The following is a 14058-nucleotide window of genomic DNA, read 5'->3' as shown; positions in this document are numbered from 1 at the left end:
CCTTACTTATGAACATTGCTTGGACATTGATTACACATTGAAACACTGAAAACTTACATTTCGCTCTTTCTGTCATTATTGCTTGGACATTTGAAAGAAGAAGACACAGCATTGTTTAACTAATAACTCGATAAAAAACGTTTACAAGTAAATGTAAATATTTGCGCCTGTGATTAAAGTTGCATTTCACTCAAACCGAACAACGGTAATACAAAATATTCATATTTGACTATACAGTCTCATTGGTCTAATGGCTAGCTTACAAGGTCGGAGGCACAAACGTATGTTCGCTTTAGTTATTCATCAGAAAATAAATAAAAATCGGTTGATAATAAATATAAAATATATAAATCATATTTTTTTATAGAAGAGGAAGGCGATCATATAAGCAACCTGATGGTAAGTGGTCACAAACGCCCTTAGACATTGGCATTGTAAGAAATGTCAACCATCGCTTACATAGCCAATACGCCACAAACCTTGGGAACTAAGATTTTATGTCCCTTGTTAAGCCGAGATGGCCTAATGGTTAGAACGCGTGAATCTTAACCGATGATCGTGGGTTCAAACCCGGGTAAGCACCACTGAATTTTCATGTGCCTAATTTGTGGTTATAATTCATCTCGTGCTTGACGGTGAAGGAAAACATCGTGAGGAAACCTGCATGTGTCAAATTTCACGGAAATTCTGCCACATGTGTATTCCACCAACCCGCATTAGAGCAGCGTGGTGGAATAAGCTCCAAACCTTCTCCTCAAAAAAGGAGAGGAGGCCTACGCCCAGCAGTGTGACATTCACAGGCCGTAAATGTAACACTGTGGTCTAGAAGTTTTTTTCAGTAAGACAATACAAAAAAACATCTAATTTATTAATATAGATAGAAGATAGATAGGCTATTGTCATCCCCACTCGTGACACAAGCTTTACGATTAATTGGAGGGGGTAAATAGAAACTTTTAGGTTTACAAATATAACGGTTTTGCAAATATCATTTCATTATTTACGAAAATATATGTTAGTAATATACCTAACTGCTTAATAAAAGTAATTGTCTATAATATATATGTATTTAACAGGCAGAAGGCTATGTGTGAGTAGGATCTATAACGTATGCCCTTATGTTATTATATAGAAAACAGGAATTTGGTCAATTAGATATGTTAACTGTTACGGAAACTAATTACGATATAACCAACGGTTTATCGGCAAATTCGTTAACTGTAGGATACTATTTAATTGCATAATATGGAAATCAAGTTTCCTTTGGTTACATAATTTGTTTAAAGGTCAATTACGATACTCAATTTTAATTATTATAACCACATGTTTTGTTCGTGTGAATTTAATAATTGATATATTTATAATTTCGACACTTGAATATAATTGTTGTTCCTTTAAGCCTTAAATAGCTAATATTTACATGTATGTTGCCCTACTGCTTACCCATCCTGGGGGTTGGTAAATTACTATCCTTAACACAGGTTATCTAAATAGCCAATGAAGGATAGTGAGTTCCAGTCCCCGAATAAATTAAAGCAAAACCAAAATTTTAATGTTATGCCTTAGTACACAAGCTTAACGGTTTGTAATCCCATTATCTCATCTCATTTCAATAATAATAATAAAATATTATGATTAATATTGAAATGAGTTTATGAATTATATTGCATTTGATTTTTTTAAGTATTACTTGCTCTTTTATGTATAGCTCTTTTGATTATAATTTGTCCACACATAAACATTGATGTATTGCTGACTGCGGGTACTCTCAAGTACCTACTCTCTATTTTCCCAAAATTCCCCTCAAGTCCGGACGGGGCGGCAATCCACCATGATTGGAAAGAGTTCAGGCGCAGAACTAACGACTTCCCGAGGCACGAGAGTAGTTTTCCATCTCCGGAGTATTTGTTAATGAAAATTTTTTGAAACAACCACTTAGCTGATTTACTTTACTAATGCACGATCAGTTACATTTCTCGCCAGGTCCCCCCTAAATTAATTTTTCTCACCTCTCCTCCTGACGATCCTCCAGCGGTTCGGTTAAGGCAGTGCGGATTGTTGGTGGTGCCGCGCAGCAGGTTGGACGTCTCCCAGCCGAGACACAACTCGGGCGTGTTAGACACGAGGAGGGGTATTATGCCAGCGCGACGCAACGCACGCACGCCGCCGCCGTCCGCGGTCGCGCGCCGGCCTGTGTGCTCGAGGCAACCCACCGCGTTCGATAGACCTAGTAAGGTTAAAACTTATACCGTCAGACCTGAGTAGAAAGATCAAAAGTGGCTAAGAGTGATATTTATTTTTGTTTAAATTGTTACAATTTACAGATTTTATGTATAGAATTCCAATATATGTTAAGATTTACTTATAAACTCAAACAAATATTTTTGGATAAAACAATTTTTAAAGACAATACTTTAACTTTTAGTATGTGATAACATTACGCATATAAAATATATAAATCTTACCAGCAAGCGAACAGCTCTCTTTTACAGTACAAGGAACTCCCAAAAATGGCTTATCAGCTACCAATTTATCTAAATCTCCTCTGATCCTCGCGTCTGCGATTAATCGGTCAACTTCTCTGGCATCGTTCAAAGCGTCACGATAGCGTTCATCGACAACAGCATTAAGTAGCGGGTTCACTTCTTGCAACCTTGATATGTATCGCGATACTACTTCCTCGCTTGTCAGCTATATTGGGGTATTTTTAAAGTGTTTTAATAACGGCTTTATCCATAAATGTTGTTTAGATGATTACTTAAGCAGTGCTATGTTTTCTTATTTCAAATGTGAAATCAATGATGAAAGAAAGAGAGAAATGGATGTTTACTTCAACACTCTCTGCACAACGTTAACGTTAAGAATCATATAAATCTTGTATGAACTAGCTTCTGGCACAAAACATTAATACTTTATGTTCCGATTTAAGTATGCGAGTCTGTGTAGCTAATTACTGACTCAGGCACGATGGATATAACATTTTAGATATAACCATTGTTACTAATATAAATGTCTATGGGGGAAGGTGACCGCTTATCATCAAGTGGTCCATATTCTCGTCTGCCTCCCTAAAATAAACTTTTTATATAATAATATTAATCACATATATAGAATCAAACGGCGTTAATATCTAGGCTAATTAGCTTAGCCTAAGAAGACAGCCCTTTATTTACGAAGACGATAAAATTGTATTTATAAAATGACTAGTAAATATTTAACGTTTATTAAGAAAATCAATATAATCAGACAATATATATTCAGAACCAAAGTGCACTAAGTCCAAATAAAACATTTACATACATTAAATTACACATCATGCTTGACTTTCAATGCTACATCGGTAAAGCTGTCTTGTAATGCAATTAAAATTATTTATTCCCGAGTGCGGGCAATATGCTAATGATTTGGTTGCAGGGGTATTGTGCAATACGGTATCGCTGCCAATTCCGTGTTTCGTTGCTAAATATGTTCTATCACGTGCAAAGGTTAAGAGAAAGCTTACAAATAACACATCTTAAACGTCTTGGAGTTTCGCATTACATAGTTCCGTCCTTATAGACATACAATTAAAAGGTACAGCTTGGGCATGCCCCACTGCTGCTAAGGCCTCCTCTCATTTTAAGGAGGTTTGAAGCTTAATTCACCACGATGCTCCAATGCAAGGTTGCCACAAATGCAGGTCATGCCACAAACGCCACATGCCACAAATCACGATGTAATTATGTTATGCGTAACTCCAAAACGTTCAAGATGTATGTGTAAGCTTTCTTTCAACCTTTGCACGTGATATAATCTATTTAGCAACGAAACTTTTTTTTGATGGTAGAGTTTTGTGCAAGCTTCTCTGGGTAGGTACAATCCAATCATCAGATATTCTACCGCAAAACAGCAGTACTTGGTATTGTTGTGTTCCGGTTTGAAGGGTGAGTAATTCAGTGTAATTGGTTCCCAAGGTTGGTGGCACATTGGCGATGAAATCGAAATTCTTATAATACCAATGTCTATGGGCGTCGGTGACCACTTAACATCAGGTGGCCCAAATGCTCGTCCGCCTACCTATTTTATAAAAAAAATGTTTTCCTTCACCGCCGAGCGTGATGAATTATTAACACAAATTAAGCACGTAAAAAAACCAGTGGTACTGCCTGGTCTAGAATACGCATCTTTGGTTAAAATTCACATGTTCCAACCACAGTGCCATCCCGACTCATAAACCTGGCTATTTCCAATTTGTTAATTCGCTGCTTTATCTTTAATCATAATAGCAAATATTTTGCTTGATCAATACTAACATATATGTCAGAGAAAGTGTGGAAGATGTTATAATATAATCGATGCGATTTAAAGAGACTAAAGTAAGTCGTACTTCTCCGCTCCTTATGGCCACAGCAATATCTGTAGCGCTTCTTAACAGCAGTGTATCTTTTATAGGGGGTATTCGCATTCGGTTTCTCGCTCGCAGCCAGAATAGCGGCGCCAGAAGAAAATTCAGTACCCGTAGGATGATACCCACTATCCGCACGCCTACCTCCATTCTGTAAAGAAAGATCATCTTATTTGTTTTCATAAAATGGTAATACTAAATTTATCGGTAGGATATTAAATATCCCTCTACTGGGCAAGGAACTCCTCTTGAAAATTAAGAGAGCTTACTCAAGCACGCTCACCGTTGTTTGCTGGACTTTAAGGACATTTGTCGATACAATTATTTCTGTCATTTTATTCAGGTGTCATAATTAGGTATTTCTTTAGGACCCAGAATGAAATTAATTTCAACTATGTTCCTATTGTGACATGAGGATAGCAGATCATGTAGCAAGCATGTAGATGGTATATCGATTTATTTTAATATGTATGTCAGTCTCTCACTTTGTCTTTATTATTAAAGACTTATTATTTTAAACTATACGTCCAGCGCAATCAACTAGCGCATTTATAAAATAGTGGTGCTTATTCAAATTTTGCTTAAAATGCTTTTTTGAACATGCGATCCACGGTTAATATCTACGTGTCCACTTCCTAGTTATGACATCTCGGCTCCAAAGAGTGTATTCATTATACTTTTATCATATGTCTGTTTATTTTTTCTATATAATATATAGTGACAATTGAAATTAGTATGATCAAAAACTTGTATCCTATTAAAATATACATAACATATAAATTAAATAAGTCTTTAACATAAATTAAAATATAAAAACAGTGCAATTACAGATATAATTTTAAATCATTTTATTACGATAATGATTAAAAACAAGTACGATTCATACTTCTTCATAAGCCGCCAAAATACAAACGACAGTTGTCTTTTCAGCAAATAAAATCTCATATGAATGATACTGATTATAATAAAATTTTATTATTTTTGCTATCTTTAATACCTACTTCAATTCAATCAGTATTCAAAAATAAATAGGGGAACATCGAACCTCGATTTTGTCACATCGGTTCAAATATATAGCGTGCCATTAAAATTCTGTTAAGCTTCGGACCAAGTCACAAACACATCGGAAAGAGTGAAGGTTGATTGAGGATAAGCCGCATACGTGTATAGATAGATTAATACTGAAATTACCCTAATTTGACATGGTGACATCGTTGTTACTAACTACCTTCATTTGTATTAATCGCTTGCCTAGGAATTTTTATACTACTACTGTTGTATATTAAAATTCCTTGAAATGTAATTCATTTTTAAACGATAGTGTTTGGCTGAAAAATTTCTATGATAAAATTTATTTAAGAATGGATGTATAATTATTTATCAATGGCTGTATCCATTTAATAAATTATCTCTTTCTAATTTTTTAAGGATTGCAAAAGAGGAAATTATGGCCTTCTTCCATAGAAACTGGTACTACAAGAAGTATGTCAGTTCTTACATCGTCCCAAAGCCTCAATCAGATGTCATCGATGTCATCGTAGCCCGTCTGGGTAGGTAACAACATCGGTGCTCAGATAATCTACCTCCTAACAGCAATAATTAGTACTGTTGTGTTCCGGCTGGAAGGATAAGTCAGCCTCTGTAACTACAGGCACAAGGGACACCACATCTTAGTTCAATTATTTACAGAAATCTTTCATTCCTAAGGTGTGCCATCATTTGTGAGGTCACTTGTATATAACTGTTCCGTTGATCTAGCTTGAAGCCTGAAGTCAAAGGTCAAAAATACTCTTTAATAAAAACTTTGGAATACTTCATTTGCATTTTTATGCTAGCACAATTGATACATTTTAAATTATATCTGAAGTTAAATACGACCGAAATAATGACTAGCTGGTTGGCGTGATCGGTAGACACTTGCCTTTCCATCGAAGGTTGTGGGTTCGATTCCCACCCAGGACAGACATTTGTGTGCATGGGCATGTCTGTTTGTCCTGATTCTGGGTGTAATTATCTATATAAGTATGTATTTACAAAAGAAAAGTAGTATATGTAGTATATTGGTTGTCTGGTTTCCATATTACAAGCTTTGCTTAGTTTGGGATCAGATGGTCGTGTGAATAATGTCCCATGATATTATTATAAATTTTAAAAACATTATATCATTCATAACACAAAAAGACTCTAGAATGAATTCGTATTTACTAACACATAGGTATTCAATATCATTATATGTCTGAACGTACCCATTTAAATTACAATTTAGCTGAAATTGATTCGTTATATTGTATGAAATTGAGACAATTGACAAAACCCGCAGTGATATTCTGTAAGAAATCACTTTATTACTAACCCCTGAAATGTTGACAACCGACTTTGATGATATACGATTTTTGTACGTATATTCTTGATATGTTATAATTATTATGGTAAATGTCGCATATCGCTTTTTGACATTTCATGACCGTTTTCTGCGATGAGTTTCGAGTTTGTTCTTACATAATAGGCCTACTGTGTAAGTAAGTAGTAAGTATATCAAATAATAAATATATGGTGCCCTGTACAATACATTCGCAACATAAATTTTATATTACAGCAGCATATAAGGGTCGATGAGAAGAACTTTCAACATAGATACATAAATCTATGAAAAGTTGTTTGAGAGTTAGCAACAGTTTGCAACTGCGTTTCCTAACACTTCACATACGATCTGATATTCTACTTATAGTTTAAGTACGTAATAATAGAGGATTTGATTGCCTCGTTGGTCCAGTGGCTAGATGTAAGGCAGCAGACGCCTCAGTGGTCCTGGTTTCAGGTCAGGCCAATAAAAAGTTATTGGTATTTTCTGTCAGAAAATTCTTAGTAGCAGCCCGGAGTGTGGAAGTTGGAAGTGTATACACTCCCGTGCCTCGGAAAGCACGTAAATCCGTTGATCCTGCGCCTGAACTCTTTCCGATCACGATTCACGGAGTGGAAACCTTCAGAAAGGTACCCAGCTCCCATGGGGGAGGAACTGGGTTATGTGGGATTCTTACCCACTAAAACCACTGCGATGGCCGTCCTCGGCACGGATCGGAGAGGCTGCGGGATAACTATGGCCTATTTCAACCAGAACAGAAAAGACAAATACACAACTTGGACATCGGATTGACGCGAAATCATTGGTCGAGATCAAAATTAAAATCTATGATACCTATTAATTGTGGACTCACGATTTAACGTGGATATAATTAGTTAATTGAAATAGTGTATTATATAAATTAAGATATTTTAAACAAAGATTGTTTATTGTGCATAAATGTATTTTTTTTGTGTGGTTTTGACCTTCATTTTGTTTTTGGTATAATTGTAAGTTTTTCAACGTAATGATTGGACTATTGAAATTTCAAGGGATATTTAATTGACTTGGGTGAACTTATTTATTTATTTTTAACTATCAATATTAGCATAGCATACATTAATTCGAATTATTAGTTTTTAGTGTGTTTTGTAGTTCTTAAACGACTCCAAAAAAAGATGTTTTTTATGTATATTCACGGATTGGTTACTCGAAAAAGACGAATCAGATTAGGATAATATAATCTGTATGTATCTATTAAAAGGTTCCAAATTGTCCTTTTCCTTTTTAATTCTCTTTGACGTATAGTATTATTAATACAAACATTCTATGTTAATCTTCGTTAATTCTACCCGTGAGAAGCAGGAACGGGTAGCTATTCACAAATAAAAATAACGACTACTAATTACTACTATAACAAAAACTCTAAAGTACAATAGTTCATTTCACATGATATTTTTAAACGTGTATACAGAAAAATAATAACTATGAATGCACATAAACATTAAAACTAAATTGCAAGAACATTTATACTATGATCGCGTTACTACGCTTCGGCAACGCTTTCAACAAAAATACGCCTCCTCCATAATCATTTGCGCTATATATTTTCATCTCGATTGCATATTGTGATTCTGTCAGCCTGTGATGCTGCAATGTTACAATGCAAATACATAATGTATTGTTTATTATATTATTGTATCTAGATGTGTATATAGCCCTCTCGCGCCTCTATAATAATAAAATCTATTATTAAATTCTTGTCATGGCATTTTTTTATTTGTTCAAATTGTCATAAGTTATTGTTCATTTGTTCTACTTGTTGGCAGAACTTTGTGCAAGCTCGTCTGGGTAGTCTCAGATATTCTACCGAAAAACAACAGTATTGTTGTGTTTTGATTTGAAGGGTGAGCGAGCCAGTGCACCTACAGGCACGAGGGACATTAAGCATCTTAATTCCCAAGGTTGATGGCGCATTGGCGATGCAAGGGATGGTTAACATATCTTACAATGAAAATGTCTATATACACTACCTACACTATAAAAAATAAAAACTGTCCATCAGTCCGAAACTGTCCCATCGCTGGGCAAATTTCTCGTCTCGTATTAAGAAGAAAGTCATTAGCTTATTCTAATGTTTCACCACTCTATTTCACATCGGGTTTGTGGGCACCATGTCAATTTCCTAATGATGTTTATTTCAATAACGAGTACGAGATGAATGATAACCACAAATTGACCACACAACCGTGAACCGTTGAACATACAACTGTGTTCTATTCACTGGGTCATTTAATTTGGACGGATGCCTGTATTATTGTATTTCTTCTATATTGGAAATTTTGTTAATGAACAATATTAAGAATCGGGGCAACAACCTTTGATCAAAATTTTAAAAAATATCCTTTCTAACTTTTTGTTTTTGCTTTCAAATGTGTGTACCCAAAATATTTCTAGTTTTAGTACATAATTTATTAAGATATCATTATTCGCTAACGAACCTTTAATAAATTTAAAAAATAAATTAAAATACGAAAGTGAGTTTGTTTGTTTGTTACGCTTTCAAGTCTTAACTACGCAACTGATCATCATGAACTTTTGCATCATATTGTTAGGAGTACAGAAAAGCGATATACCTACTACCTAGCACTTCCCTCTCCGCTCTAACACGCGATAACCCGCCTGCGGTTAACGTGGTAACTGTATTTTAATTGACTGCCTCGTTGATCAATGGATGTAAAGCCGCAAACCCGGAGGTTCTGGATTCAATTCCCAGGTCGGGCCAATAAAACTTATTGGGTGTTTCTGTCAGCAAATTCTCAGTAGCAGCCCGGAGCCTGGAAGTTGGAAGTGTGTACACTCCCGTACCTCGGAAAGCACGCAAAGCCGTTGGTCTTGCGCTTGAACTCTTTCCGGTCGTGTCAAATTGCCTACATTGATTGAGTGCACCTGTGTTTGCGCACAAACTTGTGCACTATAATATGTCCTGCGCAGTTGGCTAATCTATCTTGTAATTGGCCGTCGTAATCGCCGTGGCCGCAATCGGTCTAGAGGACATTATTATTATATTTTAATAATATAGGTTTATCTTTAATACTACATATTCAAATTGTATTATAAATATGTTATTTAATATAACAAAATTTTACTAACATTTTATATCAACAACTATTATTGTGCTATGTCTCCGGTAATTGAATGAGAACACAGCGTCCAAGTTATTGATCGGACGTTATTCGTTATTGTGTCGTGTGGATCATTTCTGCAATGAATGCTATCATAATAATAATTAATATTATAAATGTGACAGCAACCAAGATGGCCTAGTCACACGCGTTCAAACAAAAGCAAGCACGTTCGAGTTTTCTTGTGTTTAATTTATAAAGACGAGATGGCCTAGTAGTTAGAACGCGTGAATCTTAACCGACGTCGTGGGTTCAAACCCGGGCAAGCACCACTGAATTTTCATCTGCGTACTTTGTGATTATAATTCATCTTGTACGTGACGGTCAAGGAGTCATCGTGAGGAAACCTGCATGTGTCTTATTTCATTAAATTATGCCACATGTGTATTCTACCAACCCTCATTGGAGCAGCGTGGTGGAATAAGCTCCAAACCTTCTCCTCAAAAGGGAGAGGAAGCCTTAGCCCAACAGTGGGACATTAACAGGCTGTTACTGTTACTGTACTGTAATTATTCATCTCATTTTTGAAGGCGTAGTAAAAGATCGTGACGTAACCTGCATGTTCCGGATGAAATTCTAGTTGAAATACTAAAGAAGTCGATACGTACAACCTGTATTGGAATCTTCCTTTTAAGAGGGGACGTATTAGCCTACCTAATATACACATAGTAGGACATTTACAGGCTTATTATTATTACTTTTTTTAGACTAGGTTTTTAGTCTAGGGGGATGAGCATAAAGACGGGCCACCTGACGGTCACCAACGCGCATAGACAATGGCATTGTAAGAAACGTCAATCAATCAAACCGGAACACAACAACACCGAGTACTGCTGTTACTTACACAAAGCCCTACCACCAGTAAATTTAAGTAACTTTACTTTGTTCACTTGACTTTTCCTTTACGCATTTACGGCCATCTTGGTTAGAGATAGATAGTTAATTGTTCGGAGTAACAATGGCTTTAGATTAGACTTTATATTTCAAAAAAGGTACGACAGTAAAACCTCTTTTATACACAATATATTTGATCAATATGGCCCTGTCTTTACTCGAACTAAACTAGTGACAAATGCTATAATCTATAAACTTTACCCACGTGACATTTCATAATCGGCTTGAAGCCTTACCTAAGACGATTACAGCCTTGAACGATATCATCATATACAATATAGCACCCTAAGAAATTACAAAAATATTTTTTTTCTACTTAACAGTGAGAGCACTATATATAAACCTACCTATTATTATATATAAGTATTATCCTCGCACAAGCTTTTATATGACAAACAGTAAAACTTTAAATTGTAGATGTATGACCGGAATTAGGGATCCAAAGCTCCTAGGCAATTCAATGCTTGTGATTCCGCATTCATTTCCGAAACATTCCGAAACGGTTGGAGTAAAATTATATATTTTTTGGCTCCTCGGCTGGCGGGGCACCTAGGCCTTATAGGTGCCATTTTTTTTTTATAGAATAGGAAGGTGGACGAGCATATGGGCCACCTGATGGTAAGTGGTCACCAAACGCCCTTAGACATTGGCATTGTAAGAAATGTCAACCATCGCTTATAGCCAATGCGCCACCAACCTTGGGAACTAAGATTTCATGTCCCTTGTGCCTGTAATTACACTGGCTCACTCACCCTTCAAACCGGAACACAACAATATCAAGTATTGCTGTTTTGCGGTAGAATATCTGATGAGTGGGTGGTACCTACCCAGACGAGCTTGCACAAAGCCCTACCACCAGTAAATAGGCCTTATAGGCCTAGGCGTAAATCCGGGACTGTGTATGGCATATGAAAGATGTTATATAAATTTGATATTTACTTACAGTGTATTAGACATTATTGTTCTTTGATTACATTTAAAAATATAAGACCTTTAATGTAGCTTGATGAAATAAAACATTTCGCCGTAGAATCGATAAGTTATGTATTTAGTGGAAATTATATTTGCAACATGAAATCTGCGCAATCACGGTCACTGTTATCAATTTTTTTAAACGAACGACGATTATCACTTTTATTGTAATTTTACTGTTTTTTGTTTTTGTTTCCAACGTCACAACATAATTGAGCAGTTATATACACATAGTACACAAAAAAATACATATTAAAAAAATAAGATTAAAAATTAAATCACCCATTCTGACTTACACAAAAAAGAAGAAAATGTTTGTGATTTATGAATAAAATCATTTGTCGAATTTAAAAAATAAAACGCAGACTAATTTTTCAATTGATTGATGGGATACTGAAATCTCTAGGAACAACCCCATTATTTTCTTATGGAATATGTCATATTATTTTATACTATTTAGAGCACTGGTTGTAGAACTTTGTGCAAGCTCGTCTGGGTAGGTTTATATAAATAATATTATATTTGTCGTAGTTACCATTTCACTATTTTAAACTATTTATTAGACATGTTCCTTAGCTAGCTTAGCTCCTTACGAAGCTATTATCCAGCAGTGGGACATATACGAGCCGTTCTTTATTTTTATAAGACATGCGTCACAGTACACCGTCAACCTTATAATACATATTTTATATGCAATGTACGTTACACGTATTGTTTATATTTGAATATTATAATATATATAGTTATATCTTTTTAAAACACTGGTACATTTATTTTTTCTTCTAAATCTATTGTTTGTGTAATGCATATTATTTTAAAATAAAACTATTTAAAATTAATACCTATTATTTTTACCAATTATTCGGCAATTTGACTTTTTAATTAATTACTACATATTAATTAGAACAATTAATAAATTATATTACATTTAATTCGATGACATGATTGGGAGAGCTAGATTTTTACTTTAGTTATTTTATTTTCAATAAAAAATACATTTACGTTAAAAAATCAATTAAATTTATAATACTATCAGAAAATCAAAAAATAAACGATAGTTAATTTATAAATTCCAAAAGGATTAGTTTTCGATACTCACTTTTATAATAAAATACAAAAGAAATAACAATATAACACTGAACAATCGAAGCAAAAAACTTTTTTTACGCTCGAATAGGCAATTGACGTCGCGTTGCCTCGTCGATGTCGCGGTAAAGACTAAAGAACTAACTCCGTTCAGCCTACCGCTACTGTATAAACGGTTAACTATGGCTGAAAATTGAATTTTCATTCCAATTTTAAATAATATACGTGACTTTATTGTAAACATTACGGCTTTACTCAAAAACGTTGTTTAGCGGGCCATTAGTTAAAAAATGCTGTATCTTCTTCTTTCGAATGTAAAATTAATAAAGTCGGAAAGATCCAAAATAATATAAGGCCGGTAATTTTTATGTTGCAAAATTTATTGACATATTTGTAAATTAAGCATTTTGTATAATATTTTTATGTAAATAAATAATAAAATAGAATTATCAGACTATAATTATGGTTAATCCACGTCAATCACGTAAATTTTAACCAAATGACCTTTATTTGTGGAAGGCGTGTTTCTCTGGACAAGGCAAGATCGGGACGTATCGTAGGGACGTTAAACTGAGTTACTGTGGTTACACATCTATGACAAGAAACTTTAAGATATCTTATATAAGATAATCTTTTATACTTTTAGCATCTCTTAGAATGCATCCGGACAATTATTATTTCTCCGACTACGTACATCTTATATCAATATGGTGTCTTAGTGTGTGTGATACACTAGTTCGTCCTAAGACTATAAACTAAAATAATTTGAACGTTCTAATGATAATAATAATAATTTTTATTCACATAAAAAGTAACAAATTATAATGAAGTCCCTGATTTCTGAGCTAGGCTCAAAGACCTGTATTACAGAAATCAGTGTCCTCTCTCATATTTTAGTGACATATCGTTCTATGTAAATAAAAAATAAATAATTATTTCATACTGTATACTAGAGTGGGGTGTTAGGTATGTGTGTGTTTTCATGTGTGTATGTGTGTGTTTGTGTGTGTATATGTGTAATATGTTTCACAAAATATTCTAGCAACAACAGTTCAGTTTGTACATAATCTAGTCCTAGTAGCCAATTTTTCAAAGTCTAATATAAAGGTTTTACAAGCACCACCCCAAGCTTTTATACAATATCCAATAACTGATTGACCTAGTGCATAATATATTGTGCTCAGAAGATCTAAATC

General features: G+C 34.6%; 1 protein-coding gene across 4 annotated transcripts in view; it reads right to left on the bottom strand.

Moving 5' to 3' along the window:
* The window catches only part of LOC126768932 (fatty-acid amide hydrolase 2-A-like), a 32427-nt gene that overhangs the window by 10517 nt on the left and 7852 nt on the right, over nucleotides 1-14058 (bottom strand). For 2 of the 4 annotated variants that reach the window (XM_050487402.1, XM_050487401.1), the window contains exons 2-4: nucleotides 4367-4535; nucleotides 2466-2691; nucleotides 2010-2227 (exon numbers count right to left, since the gene is read on the bottom strand). In XM_050487402.1, the coding sequence (XP_050343359.1) occupies nucleotides 2010-2227; nucleotides 2466-2691; nucleotides 4367-4534 (612 nt within the window). In that variant the 5' untranslated portion in view covers nucleotide 4535. Of the gene's footprint in view, nucleotides 1-2009; nucleotides 2228-2465; nucleotides 2692-4366; nucleotides 4536-12311; nucleotides 12331-12875; nucleotides 12981-14058 lie in introns of those variants that run through there. The other 2 variants (XM_050487400.1, XM_050487404.1) reach the window with 2 other exon arrangements.

The sequence above is a fragment of the Nymphalis io genome, chromosome 6 (genome assembly GCF_905147045.1).
Source record: "Nymphalis io chromosome 6, ilAglIoxx1.1, whole genome shotgun sequence".
NCBI lineage: Eukaryota > Metazoa > Arthropoda > Insecta > Lepidoptera > Nymphalidae > Nymphalis > Nymphalis io.
This window is presented reverse-complemented; position numbering and strand designations above follow the sequence as displayed.